The 27,360-nt window shown below is 43.5% G+C and overlaps 1 protein-coding gene across 1 annotated transcript in view; it reads right to left on the minus strand.

The window, feature by feature from the left end:
• Window positions 1-3,996: 3,996 nt before the first annotated feature.
• Window positions 3,997-27,360, minus strand: part of tmem106ba (transmembrane protein 106Ba) — a 40,919-nt gene continuing 17,555 nt past the window's right edge. Inside the window, exons 2-8 of the mRNA XM_060944244.1 lie at window positions 26,058-26,258; window positions 24,907-24,970; window positions 22,863-23,022; window positions 16,484-16,624; window positions 8,192-8,241; window positions 8,002-8,055; window positions 3,997-5,013 (exon numbers count right to left, since the gene is read on the minus strand). Of these exons, the coding sequence (XP_060800227.1) occupies window positions 4,893-5,013; window positions 8,002-8,055; window positions 8,192-8,241; window positions 16,484-16,624; window positions 22,863-23,022; window positions 24,907-24,970; window positions 26,058-26,256 (789 nt within the window). The 5' untranslated portion in view covers window positions 26,257-26,258 and the 3' untranslated portion in view covers window positions 3,997-4,892. The remainder of the gene's footprint in view (window positions 5,014-8,001; window positions 8,056-8,191; window positions 8,242-16,483; window positions 16,625-22,862; window positions 23,023-24,906; window positions 24,971-26,057; window positions 26,259-27,360) is intronic.

The raw sequence follows: 27,360 nt of genomic DNA on the forward strand, positions 1-27,360 counted from the left end.
TAGCGCTGTCGCCTCACAGCAAGAAGGTCCTGGGTTCGAGCCCCGGGGCCGGTGAGGGCCTTTCTGTGTGGAGTTTGCATGTTCTCCCCGTGTCCGCGTGGGTTTCCTCCGGGTGCTCCGGTTTCCCCCACAGTCCAAAGACATGCAGGTTAGGTTAACTGGTGACTCTAAATTGACCGTAGGTGTGAATGTGAGTGTGAATGGTTGTCTGTGTCTATGTGTCAGCCCTGTGATGAACTGGCGACTTGTCCAGGGTGTACCCCACCTTTCACCCATAGTCAGCTGGGATAGGCTCCAGCTTGCCTGCGACCCTGTAGAAGGATAAAGCGGCTAGAGATAATGAGATGAGATGAGATTTATTTATTGAGGAAAATGATCCAATATTACATATCTGTCAGTGGCAAAAGTATGTGAACCTCTAGGATTAGCAGTTCATTTGAAGGTGAAATTAGAGTCAGGTGTTTTCAATCAGTGGGATGACAATCAGGTGTGAGTGGGCACCCTGTTTAATTTAAAGAACAGGGCTCTATCAAAGTCTGATCTTCACAACACATGTTTGTGGAAGTGTATCATGGCATGAACAAAGGAGATTTCTGAGGACCTCACAAAAAGCGTTGTTGATGCTCATCAGGCTGGAAAAGGTTACAAAACCATCTCTAAAGAGTTTGGACTCTACTAAACCACAGTCAGACAGATTGTGTACAAATGGAGGAAATTCAAGACCATTGTTACCCTCCCCAGGAGTGGTCGACCAACAAAGATCACTCCAAGAGCAAGGCGTGTAATAGTCGGCGAGGTCACAAAGGACCCCAGGGTAACTTCTAAGCAACTGAAGGCCTCTCTCACATTGGCTAATGTTAATGTTCATGAGTCCACCATCAGGAGAACACTGAACAACAATGGTGTGCATGGCAGGGTTGTAAGGAGAAAGCCACTGCTCTCCAAAAACAACATTGCTGCTTGTCTGCAGTTTGCTAAAGATCATGTGGACAAGCCAGAAGGCTATTGGAAAAATGTTTTGTGGACGGATGAGACGAAAATAGAACTTTGGCTTGAATGAGAAGCGTTATGTTTGGAGAAAGGAAAACACTGCATTCCAGCATAAGAACCTTATCCCATCTGTGAAACATGGTGGGGGTAGTATCATGGTTTGGGCCTGTTTTGCTGCATCTGGGCCAGGACGGCTTGCCATCATTGATGGAACAATGGATTCTGAATTGTACCAGTGAATTCTAAAGGAAAATGTCAGGACATCTGTCCATGAACTGAATCTCAAGAGAAGGTGGGTCATGCAGCAAGACAATGACCCTAAGCACACAAGTCATTCTACCAAAGAATGGTTAAAGAATAATAAAGTGAATGTTTTGGAATGGCCAAGTCAAAGTCCTGACCTTAATCCAATCAAAATATTGTGGAAGGACCTGAAGCGAGCAGTTCATGTGAGGAAACCCACCAACATCCCAGAGTTGAAGCTGTTCTGTACGGAGGAATGGGCTAAAATTCCTCCAAGCCGGTGTGCAGGACTGATCAACAGTTACCGGACATGTTTAGTTGCAGTTATTGCTGCACAAGGGGGTCACACCAGATACTGAAAACAAAGGTTCACATACTTTTGCTACTCACAGATATGTAATATTGGATCATTTTCCTCAATAAATAAATGACCAAGTATAATATTTTTACCTCATTTGTTTAACTGGGTTCTCTTTACTTTTAGGACTTGTGTGAAAATCTGTTGTTGTTTTAGGTCATATTTATGCAGAAATGTAGAAAATTCTAAAGGGTTCACAAACTTTCAAGCACCACTGTATGTACTAACCACTGCAAACCAGAAACACCCCACAAGACCTGTCAATTTGGCCCCTAACCCTAATCAAAGTCACTCAGATCCTTACACTTGCCCATTTTTTCCCCATCACCCTCAACAACTGACTGTTCATTTGCTGTCAAATCTATCCCACCCACTGACAGGTGCCACTGTAACAAGATAATGAGGAATTGGGGAAGCTATAGCCTAAAGAGTCAAGAAGCAGCTTTGGGACCAAAGGGTTGCTGGTCCAATTCTCTGGACCAGCAGGAACAGTGCCCTTGAGAAAGGTTGGGTGCTGCAGCACAACTGACCACTATATAATCAATGTTACTCACACTTCACCTATCAGTAGTATTAATACAATGGTGGATCAGTGCATATAAGCTGTATAAATCCCATAAGGACCTCACCAAATCAACAACTGTTAAAAATTACAATTATTACTAATAATGTTATAAATATAGAAAAAGTTTGCATGTAAATAGTGTACTATAACAATTACTGTAGATCTTTCCCATATGATTTACCTCTGCAAAATGGTCTTGCTACAGACAGACATTCACATTTCTGGTCTGTACACTTCCTATGAACATTAATATTCATTTTAAAAAAAAAATCAGCCAAAGCCTGGAGAATATATAAACTTTACCACTGAAATAGATTTAAGTGTGATTTTGCCATCAATTTACATAAAATGTCCCATAACTTGGGCGGCACGGTGGTGTAGTGGTTAGCACTGTCGCCTCACAGCAAGAAGGTCCGGGTTCGAACCCCGTGGCTGGCGAGGGCCTTTCTGTGCGGAGTTTGCATGTTCTCCCCGTGTCCACGTGGGTTTCCTCCGGGTGCTCCGGTTTCCCCCACAGTCCAAAGACATGCAGGTTAGGTTAACTGGTGACTCTAAATTGACCGTAGGTGTGAATGTGAGTGTGAATGGTTATCTGTGTCTATGTGTCAGCCCTGTGATGACCTGGCGACTTGTCCAGGGTGTACCCCGCCTTTCGCCCGTAGTCAGCTGGGATAGGCTCCAGCTTGCCTGCGACCCTGTAGAACAGGATAAAGCGGCTAGAGATAATGAGATGGATGGACGGATAGTACAGTTTGTCAGTCGCTTTTTTTGCCATGTTCTGCCCCCTAGTGGACTAACAGAGACTAGCGCTTTTCTACCCAAATCTTTCGATTCAATTACAGCCAAGAACATTCATTCATTAAGAGGTGGATGGGGCAGGTGGAAATGAGAGGATGAGAGATGCACACAAAGCTCACTACTGTCTAGAACATAACATACATTATCTCGAATAGATCACAAATCATCCCAAATGTAGTACGTTACATAAAACTGCAACATATTCAAATATAAAGACTCCCACTATACTTCTTTTCCACACAACTACCTCAGACTTGCAATGTCTGTTGTCTCCTGTCTGATGTCTTATCCACTGTATAATTTGTGGCTCCTGTAGTCTGATGTTGTTACCCTGTTTGTTTGTTGCACTGCATTTTTATGTTGCACACTAGCACCAGACCAAACCCGATTTCTGTGAACACACCTAGCAATACAATGTTTCCGATTTGGACTTTTTTCTGTACAGTTTACTCCTACAATGTTGTCTTAGTCACATCTAACTTCTGCATGGTGGTGTAAGTGGTTAGCACAGTCACTTCACAGCAAGAAGGTTCTGGGTTCGAGCCCAGCGGCCGTCGAGGACCTTTCTGTGTGGAGTTTGCATGTTCTCCCCGTGTCCGCTTGGGTTTCCTCCACAGTTCAAAGACATGCGGTTAGGTTAATATGGGACGGCCTTGGGCTGAGGTGCCCTTGAGCGAGGCACCTAACTCCCAACTGCTCCCCAGGCGCTGTTAGCATGGCTGCCCACTGCTCTGGGTATGTGTGCGTGTTCACCGCTTCAGATGGGTTAAATGCAGAGAGGAATTTCACAAGTGTGTGATGAAGAAAGTTGTGCTTTCTTTCTTTCATTTCTGTGCACTGCCTATTAATATTTACGAGTTTATCCGGTAATGTTGTATCCATGGTGATTAACCACAACAAAAGCAAAAAGCAGGAAAAATAAACTGCTTTAAATAATTATTAATATCATCAAACTATAAATCAAATGTAATTATTTTTCAAAATATTATTCTGTAATTGGCAAACTGAATAGAAAACAAATAGCCAAATAATCCGAGCATGGTTACAAAAAATCTTCAGTAAGGCATTCTTTTAATTTTACATCAATTAAAACAGAAAAAAAAGACAACTCAAAAAACTGTTGGTTGAAATAAGAATATTTTAGTCTGATATGTCAAGCTGTACAGTGTTTTTTTTTCTTTGATTTCTTTTACAGTGTGTGTGTGTGTGTGGGGGGGGGGAATTTATATATATTAGCCTTACTGATCATAAAATTAAAATCAAAATATCTCACCTTCACATAATTCGGCATGTTGCACATTTCCAGTAAAAATATTTAGCTCAAAATTTTTTATATCATTTTACATCTGGTTGTTGTATCGAATAGCCCCTGCCCCCATAGCACAGATGACACAGATTTTTTTTTTTTATTTCCTATTTTTCCATCCAATAAATACTTGTAAAACATAGATTAAAAAAAAAAGGCAGCTTAGATTCAAAAAAATTCACTGTCTAGACATGGACATCTATGAAGCAAATAATTCCCCTCCATTCTTACTGCTCTGTAAAAATTATAAACCGTGAACGGGAAAAAAAGGTTAGTGGTTCATATAACCTACAGAAACTAACTTTATGTGATTGCAGTCAAGAAACAGTGAGTGACACTAATTTGTGGTTCTTTTTACATGACAAGCTCTTCCTGGACAAACTGAGGTATTCAAAGATGTAAGACCCCCAGTGGACCTGCAAAGCACTGCAGTCATGTGTCAAAGAAACTTCTTCTAAAGTACATCTATCTACAAAAATCATCGACGAATGACTCGGAGAACATTCTCGCTGAAGCTTTGCCATCTTTCTGAAATGACCCTGTACAGCACTTCGAACTTATCAGTGAGACTCTCTGATATCCACCAGTGTGGACACAGTGCACGCTGCAGCTTAGTTTCAAGGTGTAAAGTGTCACTGTATCACGGTCACGCGTCCGTTGTGACTGGTGGTGTTTGAGCCGCAGTCCACGTACAGGTAACTCTCCTGATAGACCTGCTCAGCGTGGCCAAAGACAATAGTGGTGATGGTCATCCTGAGGAACACAGACCACATCAGAAGGTGAAGGTATGAAATAAACTGAAGTACAAGGCTGAGTTTCCAAAAAGCATTGCAGCACAAAGGTTAACATGATATACTAGAACGAGCTTCACATTAAACACACTCTACCTGAACACTGATCTTTACGGCCTTTATGAGGAATTTGGAAAACTGGACCAAGGTATGAGTGTTTTTGACGACATATAATCAAAACCGTGACTATCTTGCTGCGTACTCTGATCATGTTATGACTTGTAATGACTCATAATATATTAAAGTGGATATTCTGGACCAATTTCGGGTTTTTTTTTTATATGAAAGAACATCCCTTTATACACTCATCCAGAAGGGTAATTTTGCACAAGGCCATCTGTCTACAGCAGAAAAAAATAAAATAAAACGCGTTTGGAAAAATCCCAAGGGAGTCTGGAGCCAGATTCGTGACGTCACCTGCGGAAGCGCCAGCAGGCTGCGCGAGCTTTGCACGGTTTCAGTGCACAGCCTGTGTAGACCAAGCGCTCCCATTTCTCTCTCATTGTCCGGTCTTTTGGAAAGCGATGAGTGCTAATCCCATCAAGATTGGTGTTGCTACACCCTCCTACGATACATCTGTTAACCATTTTAATAATTACGCGATAACGTTGAAGAAATTTGCAGAAAACCACCAGGTCGTTTTCTCAAACAAACCAGCGCTGACGTAGGATTCAGACGGAGGCGTCCCGCACGTGACGTCACGAAAATCAATGTTTGCCGGGAAAACCCAAATGCCAAGTTTTTTCAGAGGCGGACCAATTCGCCTCAAATGGCTTGATTTCAACTGAATTTTTCTGGTATTGAGCAAGGTAAAAAAAATTGCAGAGAATGCAGAATGTTACAGATATTTGACCAAAGCTTAATATAAAATAGGAGAATTGCATTGATCTTGCTCCTGAATTTACCCGTGATATGCACTTTAAAGCATAGTGACCCTGTGATCCATCATGATTAATCTCGGGCCTGCATTTATCTGATCAAATTGTTTTTCCTGACACCATTTATCAAACATGCCAATAAAACTTATCTGGAACCATTAAAAGTTTGATAAGAATAGAACACAAAAAAGTATTTATTTAAATATTGCTTATAAATGCTGCTTATTTTATATTAAAGGCTTCCGTGAATCAATATCGCATAAGATATTTTAAAGTGTATGTAATGTCTTATTGTAATGCTTTAAAATGAATACCATTAGCAACAGCCAAAATGAATTAATAAAGCCGGAGAAAAAAATAATTATTTGTTATTTTATTATCAAGCACAAAACTATTGATAAATCACGACTTCCAGAGCCCAGAAAAAGGCAGACTTGCCTCAGGGATAATCTCGCATGAAGTCACACGTGGAACCTTGGCTATATGGGTCATTTCGGTTCATCCGACTCCGTGCTTGTTTACTCACTGAAATTGGACATTGTTGTTGGAATTTTACAAAAATAACAATATGAAAGTGCTGCGTTGTGTTTAGATGTTCGAATCAAATCCATATACAACAGGACATTCGGTTCACGAATTTCCGAGAAATGACACTAATCTAAAGCGACAGTGGGTGAGGTTTGTGCAAACGAAGTGGGCAGATTTCGTGTCGCCTACTAATAATAAATCTGATTCATCAAGCGTTCATCACCACCAGAACGACCACATGGGAATTAATGGAGCAAAAAAGAAACCCATTTATTTAATAAATGGCATTTGATCTGACATTGGGACAGTTCGTCAATTCCCCCATTATCACACGCACACACGCAGTGCACCAGATGCAGGATTATGAGCAACATTTACATGCTCGCAATATCCGATCTGATCATATCTGATGCACTTTAACAGGAAGAAAAATGCGCGCACACAATCATTAATTATTAACTGAAACGTGTTAAATGCTCTCAGATTGCAATATTGAAACTCGATTTGTTTTTAGTTTTGTTCAGGAAAACATGATGAAAGGTAATCACTGCGTTCTGCGCATCCCTGTCCATCTCTCACGCTACAGAGGAAGGCTGTTGTGAACTGAGTGAAGTGGCAGTTTCTCATCTTGGGGGCTCGAAAAGATAACCATTTACTCCAGAATATCCTTGATAATCATCTGCCCCTTCATCCGACATATAAGAATCCCAATCACTATCAGAATTCTCTCCAAAACGTGATTCTATATTAGAGACTGGTCTAACCACGGCTGCAAGCATGAACGAAATTGATACCCAAATTGTTACACGTGTGAGGTCACGCACCCCTTCAGGAGCTACCGGTTCAGTCTCGGCAGATTCCGTGAAAATCGGCTGATCTTATTGATTTTCCATTAATTTATGGCCTTTTGGATCAGCTATGGTTCGAAAACACATGGTCAATTAACATGATTGTTGCTTTGTACAAGGGGAAAAAAGTGGGGTTTAGAGGCATTACATACACTTTAATACTTAAACTTACAACTAGTGTAAATGAGTGATACTAACAATAATAATAATAATTATAATAATAATAATAAAACAGAGTTTGCAGTTAGAAAAGTCACCAATGACAAAGTGCTGCGATGCAGCCGGACACCAGGATGACTGATTTCCCTAAACAGCACGTCCCAAAGTGCTTTATTCCTCTTATACCACCACTATAATTTTTCATTAATTAAGAAAAACATACCATGTATACACTTGTTACATACATTAGAACTTCTGTTATAACAGCTATAAACAATCCTAATTCCCTCACCACCCTCTCGTTCTCTTTCTTGAAGAGGAAAAAAAAATGCAGCTTGTAATTTTTCAGACTCTTTCCATAACTGTTATATAAACATCTCCTCCCAGAAAACTTCACAGTATTAATTTTATCCCATTTAGGCAGCATGTCCACCATACAAAACCGTGTGAGCTGTTACTATAGGAATTATCATGCATAAGGTGGAGTGTGTTAATACAGTCACACTCTGTCAGTATATTTCAAAAATCTGTACTTACTGCATGATGACTACAATGTTGTGCACTTTTATGGCCTGCATGGTGCAAAAGTCACTAAAAGACAAAAACAAATGTTAACACATTTATAAAAACAAACAAACAAACAAACAACAACAAAAAAGAAAAACACAGTAATGAAAGCTGCATGTGTTTTGGTAGGAAACCATATGGCAAAACTCAAAGTACTTACTAGATGTAGCTCATCTCATTGGTTATGACTGTGGAAACAGAGAAATCGACCTGAACAGGAACACACACACACACACACACACACACACACACACACACACACACACACACAGTCAGTGCCAGGCTGTTACTTACACAGCATTGAGCCAGTATTTGTGCAGCATTGAGCCATCTGATTAGTCAATGTTAAGGCAATAAGAGTGCAAGGAAAGGCAAAAGTCAGATGCTTGCTGTAAAATCTAACAATACATACGGTATACTGCCAGTATCAGAGGCGATTCTAGAGTCTGTTGTGGCCCTGAGCAAAAATTTCCAGGGGGCCCTTCTGATCAGTGTTCATCACCAATATGTTATAAATAATCTGACACCAACGAAAAATGTATGAAACCAACGTTTTTTAAATTCCAAATGTGAAAATACAATGGTAAAGAACAATAAAAAACAAAATAAATAAGCCCTCGGGCCCCAACTCTTGGGGGGGCCCCAAGCAGTTGCCTGCCTTGCCTGTTCACAAGCTGCGCGTCTGGCCAGTATTTACTCCATTGTTATCTTGCTTTCAGAATGGAGTTAATGACTCACTTTGAACCGGTGCTAAAAAACACACCATGTAAAGGCACTCCTTAAACAAGTTAATGACTGACAGACAGCAGGACACAATCACTATAGCCACAGGCAAAGAAAAAGTACCATAACCTCAAGCATACAATAAGCTGGATGGGTAAATTAACCTTCTAAAATCAGAAGTACTATTTTATAAATTTGGTTACCCCATAAGTGAAAGGGGGGGAGGATTTAAAAGATGCAGACACCGACACCCAGTATCTGATCCAAGCTGAACTGATTAGAAATGTTACAACTTCACCAAATCCTGACATTCACTATATATAGGTATGTAATGATTCATCCAGTTAACGATTTGATTCGATTCATGATACTGGGTTCACAATTCAATTTCCCCCACAATATTTTTGTGAAAAAAAAAAAAATTAAAGCTATACTGCCTTTCAGATTTTTCAAATGTAGGTCATAAAAAGAATTGTCCCTGCCACCCAGTTATTTTTGTTTAGTGGACTGAAAGCTACTGAAATCAAATCACATACAGGTAGTCGTCAACTTACGACTGCGTTTGGTTACGACTGACCGGTTGTAAACCAATCTGGTCGTAAGTCGGCCCATGTTAAATGAACGCAAGTATATTGTGATGTGTAATGATATTGTAATCATCTTAAGTCTTATTTAATCAACATTTTCTTATTTCATTACCTTGGCTCAGTATTTGGTTTAAGTCAAACACTGCGTACAGTACAATTCGTTTAATATCTCGTCTCGTCTTCTTCCGCTTTATCCGGGACCGGGTCGCGGAGGCAGCAGTCTAAGCAGGGAAGCCCAAACTTCCCTTTCCCCAGACACCTCGGCCAGCTCCTCGGGAAGAACACCGAGGCGTTCCCAGGCCAGCCGAGAGACATAGTCCCTCCAGCGTGTCCTGGGTCTTCCCCGGGGCCTCCTCCCGGGGGGACATGCCTGGAACACCTCCCCAGGGAGGCGTCCAGGAGGCATCCGAAAAAGATGCCCGAGCCACCTCAGCTGATTCCTCTCGATGTGGAGCAGCAGCGGCTCTACTCCGAGCTCCTCCCGAGTGACTGTGCTTCTCACCCTATCTCTAAGGGAGCGCCCAGCCACCCTGCGAAGGAAACTCATTTCGGCCGCTTGTATCCGCGATCTTGTCCTTTCGGTCATTACCCAAAGCTCATGACCATAGGTGAGAGTCGGAACGTAGATCGACCGGTAAATTGAGAGCTTCGCCTTTTGGCTCAGCTCCTTCTTCACCACAACGGACCGGTAAAACGACCGTATCACTGCGGAGGCTGCACCGATCCGCCTGTCGATCTCACGCTCCATCCTTCCCTCACTCGTGAACAAGATCCCGAGATACTTAAACTCCTCCACTTGAGGCAGAACTTCTCCACCAACCTGGAGAGGGCAAGCCACCCTTTTCCGGTCGAGAACCATGGCCTCGGACTTGGAGGTGCTGATTCTCATCCCAGCCGCTTCACACTCGACTGCAAACCGCCCCAGTGCATGCTGAAGGTCCTGGTTTGAAGAAGCCAACAGGACAACATCATCCGCAAAAAGCAGAGATGAAATCCTCTGGTTCCCAAACAGGATTCCTTCTGGCCCCTGGCTGCGCCTAGAAATTCTGTCCATAAAAATTATGAACAGAACCGGTGACAAAGGGCAGCCCTGCCGGAGTCCAACATGCACTGGGAACAGGTCTGACTTACTGCCGGCAATGCGAACCAGACTCCTGCTCCGTTCGTACAGGGACCGGACAGCCCTTAGCAAAGAGCCCCGAACCCCATACTCCCGAAGCACCCCCCACAGAATACTACGGGGGACACGGTCGAATGCCTTCTCCAGATCCACAAAGCACATGTGGACTGGTTGGGCAAACTCCCATGAACCCTCGAGCACCCTATGAAGGGTATAGAGCTGGTCCAGTGTTCCGCGACCAGGACGAAAACCGCATTGTTCCTCCTGGATCCGAGGTTCGACTATTGGTCGAATTCTCCTCTCCAGTACCCTGGAGTAAACCTTCCCTGGGAGGCTGAGAAGTGTGATTCCCCTATAATTGGGGCACACTCTCCGGTCCCCTTTCTTAAAAAGAGGGACCACCACCCCAGTCTGCCACTCCAGAGGCACTGTCCCTGACCGCCACGCGATGTTGCAGAGGCGTGTCAACCAAGACAGCCCCACAACATCCAGAGACTTGAGATACTCAGGGCGGATCTCATCCACCCCCGGTGCCTTGCCACCGAGGAGCTTGCAAACCACCTCAGTGACTTCGGCTTGGGTAATGGACAAGTCCACCTCTGAGTCATCAGCCTCAGTCTCCTCAGTGGAAGACATGACGGTGGGATTGAGGAGATCCTCAAAGTATTCCTTCCACCGCCCGACAATGTCCCCAGTCGAGGTCAACAGCTCCCCACCCGCACTGTAAACAGTGTTGGCAGAGTACTGCTTCCCCCTCCTGAGGCGCCGGACGGTTTGCCAGAATTTCTTCGAGGCCGACCGATAGTCCTTCTCCATGGCCTCCCCGAACTCCTCCCAGTTCCGAGTTTTTGCCTCCGCAACTGCCCGAGCTGCAGCACGCCTGGCCTGCCGATACCCGTCAGCTGCCTCGGGAGTCCTGGAGGTTAACATGGCCCGATAGGACTCCTTCTTCAGCTTGACGGCATCCCTTACTTCTGGTGTCCACCACCGGGTTCGGGGATTGCCGCCACGACAGGCACCGGAGACCTTGCGGCCACAGCTCTGAACAGCTGCGTCCACAATGGAGGTAGAGAACATGGTCCACTCAGACTCAATGTCCCCCGCCTCCCTCGGAAGCTGGGAAAAGCTCTCCCGGAGGTGGGAGTTAAAGACCTCCCCGACAGAGTGCTCGGCCAGACGTTCCCAGCAGACCCTCACCATACGTTTGGGCCTGCCAGGTCTGTCCAGCTTCCTCCTCCGCCAGCGGATCCAACTCACCACCAGGTGGTGATCAGTTGACAGCTCAGCCCCTCTCTTCACCCGAGTGTCCAAGACATAGGGCCGGAGATCAGATGAAACGACTACAAAGTCTATCATTGACCTCCGACCTAAGGTGTCCTGGTGCCACGTGCACTTATGGACACCCCTATGCTCGAACATGGTGTTCGTTATGGACAAACCGTGACTAGCACAGAAGTCCAATAACAAAACACCACTCGGGTTCAGATCGGGGAGGCCGTTCCTCCCAACCACGCCCCTCCAGGTGTCACTGTCATCTCCCACGTGAGCATTGAAGTCCCCCAGTAACACAATGGAGTCCCCAGTCTGAGCACTCCTCAGTACCTCTCCCAGGGACTCCAAGAAGGCCGGATACTCTATACTGCTATTTGGGCCATAGGCACAAACAACAGCAAGAGCCCTCTCCCCAATCCGAAGGCGCAGCGAGGCGACCCTCTCGTTCACTGGGGTAAACTCCAACACATGGCGGCTGAGCTGGGGAGCTATAAGCAAGCCCACACCAGCCCGCCGCCGCTCACCACGGGCGACTCCAGAGAAGTGGAGAGTCCAGCCCCTCTCGAGGAGCTGGGTTCCAGAGCCCAAGCTGTGCGTGGAGGTGAGCCCGACTATCTCTAGCCGGTACCTCTCAACCTCCCGCACAAGCTCAGGCTCTTTCCCCCCCAGCGAAGTGACATTCCATGTCCCAACAGCCAGCCGCTGTGTCCGGGGATCAGGTCGTCGAGGCCCCTGCCTTCGACTGCCACCCAATCCACATTGCACCAGTCCCCTACTGCTACCTCTGTGGGTGGTGAACCCACAGGAGGTCGGGCCCACGTCAGCTCTTCGGGCTGAGCCCGGCCGGGCCCCATGGGCAAAGGCCCGGCCACCAAGCGCTCGCATACGAGCCCCAACCCCGGGCCTGGCTCCAGGGTGGGGCCCCGGCTGCGTCATCCCGGGCGACGTCACGGTCCTCGGATTTTTCTCCATAGGGGTTTTGGTGAACTGCTCTTAGTCTGGCCTGTCACCTAGGACCTGTCTGCCTTGGGAAACCCTGACAGGGGCATAATGCCCCCGACAACATAGCTCCTAGGATCATTCAAGCACACAAACTCCTCCACCACAATAAGGTGGCAGTTCAAGGAGGGGTTCGTTTAATATGTGCAAAACAAAAAATGCGAAATACAGGTGTGAAAAATAGAAAACATTTTAGTTTGAAACATACCAAAATACAAATGTAAAACATAGCAAAATACAAAACTTAGTGACCGCTGGCATCACTGGTGCTTGGCTGTGGGTCGTTTACGTCATCATCAGCTGTTGCAGCGCTCGGGCTGGCAGGAGCATTTGCTCGTTTCATAAACCAGGAGCTGGGGCGGAAACTGTATGACGGAGTGTGCGAGGGCGCGTGAGAGAGACTGCGCGTGTGCCTGGAGCTGGGGCGGAAACTGTTGTACGCAGCGAGAGGCGCTGCTGGGAGCTGGGGCGGAAACTGTTGTACGCGGCGAGAGGCGCTGCTGGGAGCTGGGGCGGAAACTGTTGTACGCGGCGAGAGGCGCTGCTGGGAGCTGGGGCGGAAACTGTTGTACGCTCAGCCAGCTCAGCTGGGAAACACTTGCCAGTCATAACCAGACGGTCGTAAAGTCGATCGGTCGTAAGTCGCATAGGTCGTAAGTCGACGACTACCTGTACTTCCAATTTTATTAGGCTTTTTTTTATAGAACAATTAATGACTTTAGGACCACATGGCCCTAAATTCTCCGCTATTTTTTCCTGCTTCATCATGACCCAATTCAAGATACTATGTCATGCATCACGTGGTGGTCTTTCCCCGTTCACGCAAGGCATTGTGGGATACAAATTTGAAACAGGAGAGAAAAATGGAGGACGTGAATGAAACATGAAAGACCGACTACAGTAACGGAAAGCGAGAAGACGTTATGTTGCAAAGGAAAGGAAACGCAGGATCAAACTAATAAATATCAGCGCTCAGCGAGCACCTCGGTATGATCAGCTGTTCATTTAGCGACAGAATGATGTAACTGTCAGTGCACGGTAATGTAACACTGGACGCCAGCTGCCGTAAAACCCAAAAGAAGAAGGTGGTAAACCTGTGCATGCGCACCATGGACTTCCTCTGTCTACTTGACTGCGCGAAGTGAGCGATTTCATGCACATTATTTGCTCGGGACTCCCCTCAAATTAAATGACTTCCCAGTAGAGCCCTGCACTCCCGCGGGACCCGACGCAAAGCAGTGCGGCGCGGGACAAATTTTGAAAGCTCATTGCGGGCGCGGGCGGGAGAGGTGATAAGCTGCAGTCCCGCTAACTAAAAACGTGTTTAAAATAAAATTTATAAATTATTAATTTATGTCTATCATATATAATTTGTGCTGGATATTTTATTTGGCATTAATAAAAACATTTTAAGATGCCTAAATTTGCGGATGTGGTCTAATCTCGCGTACGTTTCCGATTCCTTTCCGCTCTTCCGTGTTTGAGATCTCTGATCATGGCAGAAGAGCAGAGCTCCTCTAGTGAAGCTCACAGTGCTTCAGAAGTAAGTGCTGCTTTAAAAAGAGGTGCCTGGCAACGCACACCCTCGCTACGTGCGCTAGGTGAAGGATCGGTCAGTGGAGAGCTCAGCTAAGCTCAGCATGTTTAATTACCCAAGCCAATGACAAGAACTTTCGTGAGAAATAACGCGAATGTCTGCATCATGTGGGATTTGCGGGCGGGAGCGGGACAAAATATGGCAGGCGCGGGTGGGAGCGGGACTGAAAATCATAATTCTTCGCGGGAGCGGGACTGCACAATGCGGGAGCGGGCCTGAAAATTCTGTCCCGCGCAGACCTCTACTTCCCAGCCACAGAAAGACCCGTTTTGTTTTTTTGAGATATTGCAGAAATAAACATCTCATAATGACCAAATTTCAGAGGGAACTAAATTTCACCGATTTTATGAAATCGAAAGGCCGTATCGCTTTAAATGAAAATGTTATTACCAAAAAAACAACAACATTTATTTTCCTATTCTTTATCAACTTGTATACTGGTTAGAGTAAAATATAATAGCCTATTAAAGGTGGGGTACAAGATTTTTTTCAGGAGTATTTTTTACCATATTGCTTGAAAAGCTCCTCACACCCATGCTGCAAGCAGTACAATAGAAGGTTTGACCCAAAAACGAAATATTTTAATCCAGTCTACAGTGTAAAATAAAGGAAAAACGCCATCCAATCATATCGAGGTACCACCTCAAAATGATTGGATACTGACACGTCAATCAGACTGAAGCCCACGAGCAGCCCGGCCCTTCTGTGTGTGCGCGCGAGAGAGCGAGCAGCCCCTCCCCCAACCCGCGCGCTGAGCAGGGAGAGACAGAAATGCAGTTTTCCCTCAGAGCGCTCCCTCCAAACAATGGGGATTTACACGAAAACGGAAGGAGATATTCACAAAATTCTTTCACAGTGAGTGCCACAAGGCTCTCCTGAACACACTGATGTAATTTTTTTGTCTGTAGTGTAAAAAATGAGGTCACTAGAGCGAGTTAAAGACGAGTGACTTTTCTGCCAAGTTTATAATGGCAGTCTATAGGGTTGCGCGCCTGTCCTCTCCTCACTTTCAGGCTTCTCATTCAAAAACTGCAAGTCCTATCGTGTAGGTAGACACATTGTGTGAATCAGGACAAGTGTGGCTACTACTTTTGAGAAAATTGTGTGTGGAGTGAAAATTGGGGCTGAAAACAGTTTAAATGAGAAAGTTTGAGCTATTTTTCCAAGCTCTCTACACTCTAACTTAACGAGCTCCACTGGTGTGTAACGCAATAGACACCCATTATAAAGCCGGAATTTCTCAGGCTTTATAAGGGGGAGGAGGGGTGGAGACGCGGGGGGTGGGAGCATGGCGAGGGTGGGCGTGTTTCTTTTCAAAATATGGCTTGCGGGAACCGTTATTCCAAAATCTCGTACTGCACCTTTAACTAAAATATTCCTTTTATTTAAAAAAAAAAAATTAGCAAATAGGTTATTAATAAACATTTGCTTCTTTTTTCTTTTGGTTGACAGTCAACTTCTCGATAAATCTATTTGTTCAGTCAAACGCACAACAGATCTTTCTGATTTTAAATCTTTTGTGTGCGCGCACACACTTTCACAGCAGTAGTTACTTCCGTCTAGGGTGAAGTCACATGCATTCCCATTGTTATATTGTACAGACAGCAGAGAGCATACAATTACAGCTAGCAAAAACTAAGATTACACAGCCTGATGATGATCACGATTAATTTTTTATTTCATCTATCCAAAGAGTCATAAATTTGCACTGCAATACATCATTACATGCCTAACTATGTAAAGAAATCACATTTAGCTCGCAAGCTTTCAGATGTCTTGATACAGACTGAATGTTTTCCCACCTCATATATGTGATTTAAGATGAATAATTGACTAAAACTGCTACTTTCGGGGTTAAGTTAATCCTTTACATGTTACACCTTTTAGATATTGCATTTTGACCAGTGTGAGCACTGCACCTGCCTCCCTCACCAGTCAAGCTCCCAGGAGCTGTCGGCTCATCTCACTGTATCTAATAATATGCTTCAATATGAATAACTAAATAACAACCGGGACTTTCAAGGGTTAAACAGCAGCCTATGGCGCATGAAGCGCTCTTTCAGGGAAGTTGGTCATATTTGCATGTGGGTGTGAAAGTAAACCTAATGTGAAAGTTAAATCTGAAAACATGGCATGAATGAAGAACTTACGCACCTGATGCATGTCTAGGGGCATTACGCTGGTCAAATCGCTCACACAAGTCTTTCCGATGACTGTTTTATAGAACTGCACCTGCGCTGTGATGTTTGCCATTTGTATTGGATAGTAGTTGTTATTAGTAATGTTCAGTGTGTTCTGTAATGAGACAATTAACTTCATTAATTCCAAATAGCTCACACACCTCACAATATAGAAAAACAATCACACAGGTGACAAATTAAAGGGCAAGCAAGCAAATAAATTAAAATATCTCTCTCTCTCACACACACACACACAACTGTGCAAAAGTCTTGGGTACATATAAATAAATGCTGTACACCAAAAATGGCTTAAAAATATTGAAATGAAATGTTTCACATTAAAAAAAAACAACTATAAACAGCAGTAAGCCATAATAAATGCAATAAAGTCAATATTTGGTGTGAGACGACCCTTTGCTTTAAAAAAAAAAAAAAAAAAAAAATAGAAGTCTCAGGTCCAGTGAGTGCAGTTTTATAAGGAAATGAGTTATAGGTTTTACTGAGCATCTTACAGAACCAGCCACAGCTCTTCTGGACACTTTTACCCTGTCCACACTAGGGATTTTGTACCGATACGAAACTACTTTCGTACCGCAACACCTGTCCACACTAGCAACTATACCGGTACTGTAGCGGTATGAAACCCACAAATGTATGGGTTTCGTACCAGTACTGTAGCGCTTCACGTAGTGTGGACAGATGAAGCGGTTCTGTATCGATACAAATATAATGCGCATGCGCAAAGTCACACACCTCAATCGATGTCTTCGCTGAATAAAATGGTGAAGAACAGAGATTCGTTTGTTTCTTTCTCAACTGCCTCGCGCGTTTTATACGATTCGACTGAATAAATGACCACCAGAAATACAGACTGTACACTGACAACAAAAAGCACACACGCGTTGTTTCATCCGCCATATATTCCTCGGAAAGAAGTTACTCGGTAACCACGGAAACATTTTGCGCACGCGCATTTCAACTACCGTGAAAGAAAACCGCAAACATTTCTCGCTAGTGTGGACAGATGCACTAAACTGTACCGGTATACTTTGTATCGATACAGTTATACCACTATCGTACCGGTAGAAGTGTGAACACAGCATTTGTCACACTCACTTCTTAAAGGTCTCCTTGCATCGTTTTTTCATCAATTGTGCGGTGGCCTCTAGTATGAATGAATGCCCTGTGAGCCGGTTTTGGTGAAAAAAAAAAGCTGTGGTTCTCCTGTTTCAGGCTGTTCTAGTTTGCTGGAGGAGTGGGTGGCGGGAGAACGACAGGATTTCAGCTCATACTCATTAATATTCATGACATGTAAACGTGTTACCTCTGATTGGCGAAGAGCACTGTGACGCTACCTCCAGTGGGTCAGAACAAGCGGATGTGGGTGTCTTACTACAGCGAGAGAGAAGGAACAAACCGCGAAGGGGAAAATACCGCGCGCTGACGTCACTGAGGTGCGACGCAAGGAAATAAGAGAAATTCAACAAATGTTTGGGTTTTTACTGAACAAACAAACGAATAAAATGAACGAGTGACTTAAAAAAAAAAGAATGTGGGTGTCTTGGTAAAAACTGTTTTGATTGGCTATTATGGTCTTGACGTCGATGTTTTGACCAATAACAATGTAGAGAACACGAATTTTACATCACATTCAACGAGACTTAAACGAGACTAAAGATGGCGACTTACAAATAATGTGTAAACATCATTGGAGTTAATAAAGTTTGAACAGCATGAAGGAACATACCCCAACCCACCGAAATTAATTAAAAAATAATTCTCAACGGATTTGGCATGATATAAAAAGGTTGTTTTTTACTCAGAAAAAGCAGAAAACTCTCATCCCTGCCTAGCTTGTGACCATGTCATGCATGCTAACGTGGAGAATATGAACATGCTATTTTGTAACAAAAACCTTCGAACAAAAAGTTCATGTTTTACTTAAAGCTTGTGAGCTGGTGGTCGATCGTCTTGACGGTACAGATCCAGGGATTAAATGCAACCTCGAAGCAAAACCACTACTGAAGGCACCAAAGTTTGAAAAGTCACTGTGGTTGAAATGATCAGAACACAGTACTAACGCTGCATTATAGCGCTGTAACGATACACCCAACTCACGATTCGATTCGTATCGCGATTTTTGACCCACGATTCGATACGCCCACGATTTAAAAAAAATTTTTTTTTTAAAGTAGTAAATTTGACTTATTAACATTTACTTACATTAACTATTTAATAACAATTCAGACCACTGCAGAGAATGAGTAATATGTATGCGTAAAAATGAACAAATGTATATCCAAAGATTGTTTTATTTCTCAAAATAATACTGTTCAGCCGGAAGCTCTGTTTTTTTCGGTTCTGAAAAAGTCATTTTTCCAAATCGTGTAAATCCGTTAAGATTTTTTTTTTTTTGGGGGGGGGGGGGGGGGGGTGGCTCTCTCACTGTCTCACTCTCATAGGGCCAATGATTTTCTGTGATCGCGGAAAACAGATGGAAATTACGGAATTTTTATGGTGAAACATTGCTCGCGTGTCAAAATGTAACTGCTGCAGAAGGCTTCCACCCAAGCAGACATGCCTTCAGTGTTGCCATATATTGCTAACGTTTTCCACCCCAAAATATGTTCAAAACCAGCCAAAAAGCACCTAAACCTGCCCAATCTGGCAACACTGCATGCCTTTCCGGTCAAATGATTGTGATTGGCTTGTGGCACACCTAGCCAGCCAATGAGCTGCTTGTTTACAGATTCGCTCCCCGCGTCGCAACCAGAATGGCGACCGCTTAAAAGAAATGAATGCTCTGCCAGTGGCGAGTGTGGACGTTGCGTGACTCGCAGAAGATTGTCGCAGGTCGGCGAAAAAATGACTTCTTAATAGATATAAAAAAATAAAAGTAATTTAAGTAAGTTTAAAATGTAATTTAAATAAAAAGTAAAGTATTCATAAATTGAAGTTTGGAAGCGCCTCTGTTTTTGGGCTGAGGAGAAGTTTGAAAGGGTGTACCACGATTCTGCCTTCTTGTATCGCGATACGGATCGTGGCTCTGTGTATCGCGATTTCAATACGCATATCGTTACAGCCCTACTGCATTATACTTCGCTGGTGGTGTTCCAAAGATAAATTCCAACCATTTATTCTTCACCTCTTCCATCTTGGGCAAGAAATGCAACGCTGATGTCTTACTGCCACAAATAACACAGGCACGAACTTGTTCAGACATGTTTTCAACTTGCTGTTAGGTCCTCTTCGTTAGCTACTGACGAGATGGGCTCTGCTCAGTGTTGCCAGATACTGCTGACGTTTTCCAGCCCAAAATATGTTCAAATCCGCCAAAATGCACTTAAAACAGCCCAATCTGGCAACACTGGCTCTGCTATCTCTCCTCGCGCTTAAATCCGAACTTCCTTCCCGTGGGTGGTCGCAAGCCAAGGTGGGCGAGGCCATGAATACTAATTTACGAAGTGACGCAAGATCGTATGGCTTTTTCAGATTCGCTCGTTTTTCCGACTATTTTCTTTCATAAGCTAATACAGGGCATGGGGGTAGAATTACATTTTCACATGCAGCATGCATATGCAACTCGGAGTGAACTATGGTATTTCAAAAAGAGCCGGTATTAAACGTTTTTGGTGGAAGGGCACCTTTAATTTTGCACCAAAACCCAGCAGCCTTCATTATGGTTTCTTTTTCAATCTGAAAAGTGCTCTCTTAGGTAATATGCTGCTCAGATACAAACTTTTTTTTTCCTGTAACATTTATGGCGTATTCACACCTACGTTGTTTGGTCCGGACCAAACGAACCAAATTTCCCTTGGTCCGGACCTTTTGGGTTGGTCTGAATACAAACCACCGAACTCTGGTCCGGACCAAACAAGCGGACCGAGACCGAGTTGCAAGGTCGGACTCAGTCCGGACCAAAGGAACCCTGGTGCGGATCTTTTGGAGGTGTGAAAGCAGACCGGACCTAATCTGACAGTTTTGCTTTTTTGTACCTCGGGGGCTTCCGTCGTTTGTCGAGCATTATGGGAAACAGAGTCTTGACACTCCACTGCAAAGCGCAAACACCGTTTCGGTTGTCAAGGGAACCTTACAACAGTCGTTCAGTCATTCAGACCAGTGGTAGGCTAGACTACAAAAAACGAGTAGGGGCAAACGTGGGCTGAGGAAGAAACGCGTACCCTTGTGGATATATGGGCAGATGTCCACATATCTGAGCTTTTGGAGAGAACACACAAAAATGCCGACGTGTTTGCTGTATTCAGTGAGAAAATGAAGGAGAAGGGGTTCACGCGCTCCCCAGAACAATGTCGGCTAAAAGTGAAGAAACTCCGTCAGACCTACATTAAAATCAGGGACATTCTTTCAAAAAGTGGCGGTACTAGCGACGCAAAAAAGAAATTCATCTATTGCGTGAAGAGCCAGAACTGTCACAACATGATGTGCGCTCATCAGCGCTATCCTCCGTAGCCGCCTTGCCCTTTGTCGTTGTCGTTGATAAATTACTTACAACAGCATAGTAATCGCACAATTGTGAAAACAGTAAAAACTGGAAAAAACATATAGCTTTGATGACATTAAAAAGAATAACAGCACAAAAAGCCTCCATGCCTACTTTTGAACTTAACGCTTTGTGCGCGTGTCGTCTCTGACCAATAGCTGAACGACCTCAGGGCGCGTGGCTTTGTTGACAGATTTTGGTCCGCTTACTAAAATGTACAGTGTGAAAGCGAACCGCACCAAAATGAAAAAAAAAAAAACATTTGGTTCGGACCAAAGCAAGTGAACTATCGAACTATCCTGGTCTGAATACACCCTTAATTTTGTGCTGGAAAATGAACATTTGGAACTCGAACATGTTTTTGTACTGACTCGATAATGTAGAAGTCATAAAACAAAGTTTGTATGAAAAAAAAAAATAGGATGCCTAAGACTTTTGCACAGTACTGTATACAACAATATTAAGTGCGTTACTAAGGTTTTAGGTCAGCACCAGCTACCAGAACATCAATACACCTTGCCAAAGATTCCACAATGTACAAGTCTCTGGAAATGGACTCGTGCCATGAACATCATTCTTCCAAAAGATATTCCCTCAACTGGTGGTTTGATGACAAGAGTGCAACTGATCAAACCACATATATCGCAATAGAATACGTTATTCAGGTTTAGTTTTCATGTGGTATTTCAGTATATACAGTGAATGCATGAGAATAATGGCCCTGTAGGATATTTTCAAAAGACACGGAGTAACGTCATTCCAGTTGTGCAAGGTTGTCTCCAATAAAGCCAAATGATTTCGCACAGTATACCGTATTGGCCCAAATATAAGACGACCCTGAATGTAAGACGACCCCCCCCCCCCCCCCCCTTTTCCAAGTTCATCTTTGGGGAAAAAGTTTTTTGAAGACCAAATGTTCATTCATATAACGCGTATTTATTTCAAAATTCTGTTTAAAATTAGAGGCTTTTGTTTTTCACATTTAAATAGAGGTCATTTCAGTCTCATTTCCGTGAACACTTTTCATAGAAGTAAAAAAAAAAGAGGCTAAACTGCAGGCTACTAGACAAGCCAAATTAAAACATTTAAATTGCATTAATTCAACAAATTTGTCAGGTTTAGATTGAAAGTTCATAAACTTCAGAATGTCAATGCATTAACTTCCCATAGCCTACGGGTATATGGAATAAATTTGCAGAACAGTGCAAATGTTTTAAACAATGCATTAAACAATACATTAAGGTTTACAATAATAAACAACTGAAACAATGGAAAGGGTAGTTTGCTAAATTACAGCTACTCAGCACAGAGATCCGCAGCCTCACTTTGCTCACTCTCACTGTCCTCACTTTCACTTTCGTTTTTGGCGGCATTTTGTCTAGTCCGCGAATTTAAGACGACCCCCCCTTTTTAAGAGCTATTTTTTACAACAAAAACACCGTCTTATATTCAAGCCAATACGGTATTTACTGTTCATACAGTAACGCGACACCTAAAGCAGCTTTCATAAGGGAGTCAAAAAAATTCTACAAAAATAGTACATGAGGAAATTTCTTTCGAAAGAAATTAGCCAAATTTCTTTATCTAATAATCCTAGTAATATTATGGTATTATGCATTATTTATTTCTTAATTAACACTTATATTGACATCTCATGTTATCTTTGCAAATATTGACAAACACCTCTAATATATATATGCTTCTCTATATCCTGTAAATGTGAACCCTTCAAAATTGCTACCCAAATGCCTTTCAGGCTGTTGTTCAGTACATATTGTATAATACAGCTTCTGTTACTGACGAACAGATTGACCCAAGCCATCAATGAAACAGAAGAAACAAAAGAGCTCACTGTAATGTTGAGATAGATGATTTGTTGCTCTGTATCAAACTTGACATGCGTGGATTTCACACCGTCGTAGGTGACATCGATGGTGCGGGGGAAGAGGAAAAACACAGCCAGGCCAGAAAGCAGGAGACACAGCACAACTGACAAGCTCACGTACAGCTTACTGTAAAAACACAGGTTCACTCATTATAGTCACTTACAAGTATGAGTAATAGGAGAATTATGCAATCAGTTTTCTCTCTAGGAATCAGTCAGGATTCTAGAGGGTTAATGAGTTAACAGAATATACGTAGGACATGGTAATAAATAGATTTCTGTCTGTCAAAGGCACAGTGGCGTAGTGGTTAGCACTGTCGCCTCACAGCAAGAAGGTTCTGGGTTCGAGCCCAGCAGCCGGCGAGGGCCTTTCTGTGTGGAGTTTGCATGTTCTCCCTGTGTCCGCATGGGTTTCCTCCGGGTGCTCCGGTTTCCCCCCACAGTCCAAAGACCTGCAGGTTAGACTATTTGGTGGTTCTAAATTGACCGTAGGTGTGAACGTGAGTGTGAATGGTTGTTTGTCTCTGTGTGTCAGCCCTGTGATAACTTGGCAGCTTGTCCAGGGCGTACCCCGCCTCTCACCCATAGTCAGCTGGGATAGGCTCTGGCTTGCCTGCAACCCTGTACAGGATAAGCGGCTACAGATAATGGCTGGATGGATGTCTGTCAAAGGGGCTTCAGGGAGTCATGCTTCTTGCGGTCATATTTTAGTCATAAATCTTGTAATATATATAATAATTTTTACCCCCAGTGTGACAAGTGGGTAAGCGCCGTCTGGCTGCAGGACCGGACTGCTTGTTTGCGCTGGGTTACCTATACCTCTGCCCCTCCCTCACCCCCTTCCCCCTCGAGTCCCGAGTTTTCATGTTGTAAAGTGTACTGTGTTTTTTTGTGCTTATGTGCTGAGTTTTTTTTTTTTTAATGTTCCCACACTGTACTCCCCACAGAAGCATAGTGTGGGGGTTGTTTTTTTCTCCTCCTCTCCCCTCATGTTATTCTGTAATTTTCATCCCTGTCTTCCTGTCTACCTGTGTTAATTGTATGTATGTATGTACATATGTGTACAAACGGGTTGACGGCTAATTTCGCTGGTACTTGTGACTAATGCCGCTTTTCCACTACAAACGCGGCTGAGTCGGGCTGAGCCGTGCCGTGCTGAGTCGAGCTGAGTGAGGCTATTGGAGTTGCATTTCGACTACAACCGCGCTGAACCGTGCTGGCTGGAAGTGGGTGGACACATTGGGTGGAGTTAGCGAAAGTGGGTGGACGTCACGTGACGTCGTTAAGCAGCGCAAACAGTGACATCAGTGATCTTTTAAGCGGTAGTCTCACGACCCGAATAGTAAACAATAAACATGGAGGACATGGAGTCGTTAGTGTTGCTGGTCTTGGTTCTGTGGCTTGTTGTCACCGACAACGCCAACAGATACTGGCAAGAGCGTATAGATGAGGCGAGGCGCATAAGGCTTCAGAAATTCTCGTAATTCGTAATTCTTCTTCCGGGTTTACGGTGTTTACAGATCCCAGCGTGCTCGCGGGGCGTGTGTGGGCATGTGAGGACACTCCTCCTCACCAATCAGCGCACAGGGGAGTGTCTGCTCACGCCCCCAGCCTCACTCGGCTCGCTTCAGCCCCACTTCAAAACGGTGCGAGTTTTAGGGGCTAAGCAGGGCTGAAGCGAGCTGAGTCGTGCTGTTTTTTGGTAGTCGAAACGCGAGCCGTGTCGGGCTGAAGTGAGCTGAAGCGAGCTGAAGTGAGCTGAAAAAGGGTAGTGGAAAAGGCCCATAAGTGACAAAGGGTTCATTCATTCATTCATTCATTCATTCATTCATAATACATTTCAATAAACTTTCATGGAAGTGAATTTGCATCAACCAGTCTTCTGGGTGAAAAAAAAAATGGACACATGACAAAGCCTGACTATTTTAACTAGGAATTTAGCTGACAGGTATTCAGACTCTTAAATTCTTAAATAGCTAACAGATCTGGGGTGTGTCCTGGTGAAACATACGTTCGTCTTGGCCTCAGTCGCTGGTCGTTGTATGGTATCAAGGCAACAAGCTGATTTTCTTGTTCTGAGCAGGAAAGAAAACACACCATGAGCTAATTTGCTTGCGCTTAAATCCTCTCCATTTGCCACAAATCAAGCTCATGGGATATTAAGGGCTAGGGTTACAGTGCAATATAATGAAAGCTTCAAACCAGAAGGGTGTTAAGTGACACTTGAGAAACTTGAGGTTCAAAGCAAACTTTGGTGATGCTTTGATCGGACAGTGCTGGGTATTTTTTCAGTGTTGACAAATTGATGCTAGACACTGTACATCTTATTAAATGTCTTTATGTAGTTCCAAACTTTTGACATAAGTATTATTAAACCAATCGTAGATAATTAAAATCGGCACCATAGTTAACTCAAGCACTGCTAGTTACTTCAAGTGCATATTCTGGACCAATTTTGGGGGGGGGTTTATATGAAAGTATGTCCCTTTATACACTCATCCAGAAGGGTAATTTTGCACAAGGCCATCTGTCTACAGCAGAAAAAAATAAAAGCAGGCTGCGCGAGCTTTGCACGGTTTCAGTGCACAGCCTGTGTAGACCAAGCGCTCCCATTTCTCTCTCATTGTCCGGTCTTTTGGAAAGCGAGGAGTACTAATCCCATCAAGATTGGTGTTGCTACACCCTCCTACGATACATCTGTTAACCATTTTAATAATTATGCGATAACGTGAAGAAATTTGCAGAAAACCACCAGGTTGTTTTCTTATAAACAAACCAGCACTGACGTAGGATTCAGAAGGAGGCGTCCCGCACGCGACGTCACGAAAATCAATGTTTCCCGGGAAATCCAAATGCCAGGTTTTTTCAGAGGCGGACCAATTCGCCTCAAATGGCTTGATTTCAACTGAATTTTTCTGGTATTGCGGAAGGTAAAAAAAATTGCAAAGAATGCAGAATGTTACAGATATTTGACCAAAGTTTAATATAAAATAGGAGAATTGCATTGATCTTGCTCCGGAATTTACCCGTGATATGCACTTTAAACCCAATATGATTGAAGAGAATACATACTAAATTCTCTTGGGGGAAAAAAGTAGCCAATTTAATAGTATTTGGCTTTCTAATTAATAACACTAAGGAAATACTGACACTTGTTTTTACCTCGTGGTGTTCTTCCTGTTCCTTGACAAGCGGGACAGGTGATGTTGTCCCTGCCTGTGAACTCAACATAAGGGAACTGCGATACGTCATCCTCCTCCTCCTTATCCTTCTCTACTGATTGAGAGTCAGGACCATTAGATGTCAGTTTCTCTTCGTTGTCACTTTTGTATTTTGGCAAAGAAAAAATGGACTTGCCCATGACTGCATTTAAGAGAGAAAGAGAGAAAAAAAAAGAGAGAAAAGAACAGACTGTTGAAGCAGAGGACATCTGGTAATATCTGTAAAATGAATAATAGAATTGAGAAAACATGTCGCTTTAGAACATCATGTGTATATCTGATTTTTTAGATAACCGTAGCTTCAAAATGTTCCGTCAAAAAGCATATCTGGCACAAAAAAAATTAAATATTCAAGCAACAATAATGGACTGTCTGTTTTTCTTTTTCTTTCAATTAACTGAAGTTGCAATTTGTGTGTTTGATCACATCACAGTTTTCAGACACGCTTTATTTTTGCACACCTATAAAATATTCTTAAACGTCATTGTTAATACTCTCTTAAAGCTTACAGTATAATCTAGAAAATGTCCTGCAGTCTCAGAAATAAAGAAACCAAGCTGTACTTTGCCCAGTTGCTGGAGTGGCACCATAAAGGATGCATGTTGTATAAACTGACTATGTACTATATATTTTACCTGTGAAGGTGCATGTGCTGTACCATTAGCTTTTATGTTTAAAGGTCCAATTATGTACCTTAAATTATTTTTATGGAACACTAAAGTACAGTATATTCAAGTTTCCAGCTTAAAGATAGGACTAAAGGTGCAAAACATGTCCCTTTGGTGACAGTAGCACCAAAGTAGGAAGAACTAGATAGAACTCGACGCCAACAGCGTCGATGGGGATGCCTCCGCCCGGTAGACTACACGCCTTATTAAGTTGTGATTTGGGGATGGACATTTGACCTCACAGTAACCGTGACCTGGTGAAATTACTTGTATCAGCCTTGGAGACATTGTGTTCGCAAGGTTTTCGGACAGACATTTGACCTCACAGTGACCTTGACCTTAGACCTTTTGATCTCAAAATCTAATCAGTTTATCTTTGTCCCCAAATGCACAAATAGTGAAAAAGTTTGGTGAAATTCCTTTCATTCGCCTTTGAGATATCGCGTTCACAAGGTTTCGGGACGGCCGCACGCGGACAGACATTTGACCTCACAGTGACCTTGACCTTAGACCTTTTGATCTCAAAATCTAATCAGTTCATGTTTGTCCCAAAGCACACAAATGGTGAAAGTTTGG

Source organism: Neoarius graeffei, chromosome 17 (assembly GCF_027579695.1).
Source record: "Neoarius graeffei isolate fNeoGra1 chromosome 17, fNeoGra1.pri, whole genome shotgun sequence".
Taxonomy (NCBI): domain Eukaryota; kingdom Metazoa; phylum Chordata; class Actinopteri; order Siluriformes; family Ariidae; genus Neoarius; species Neoarius graeffei.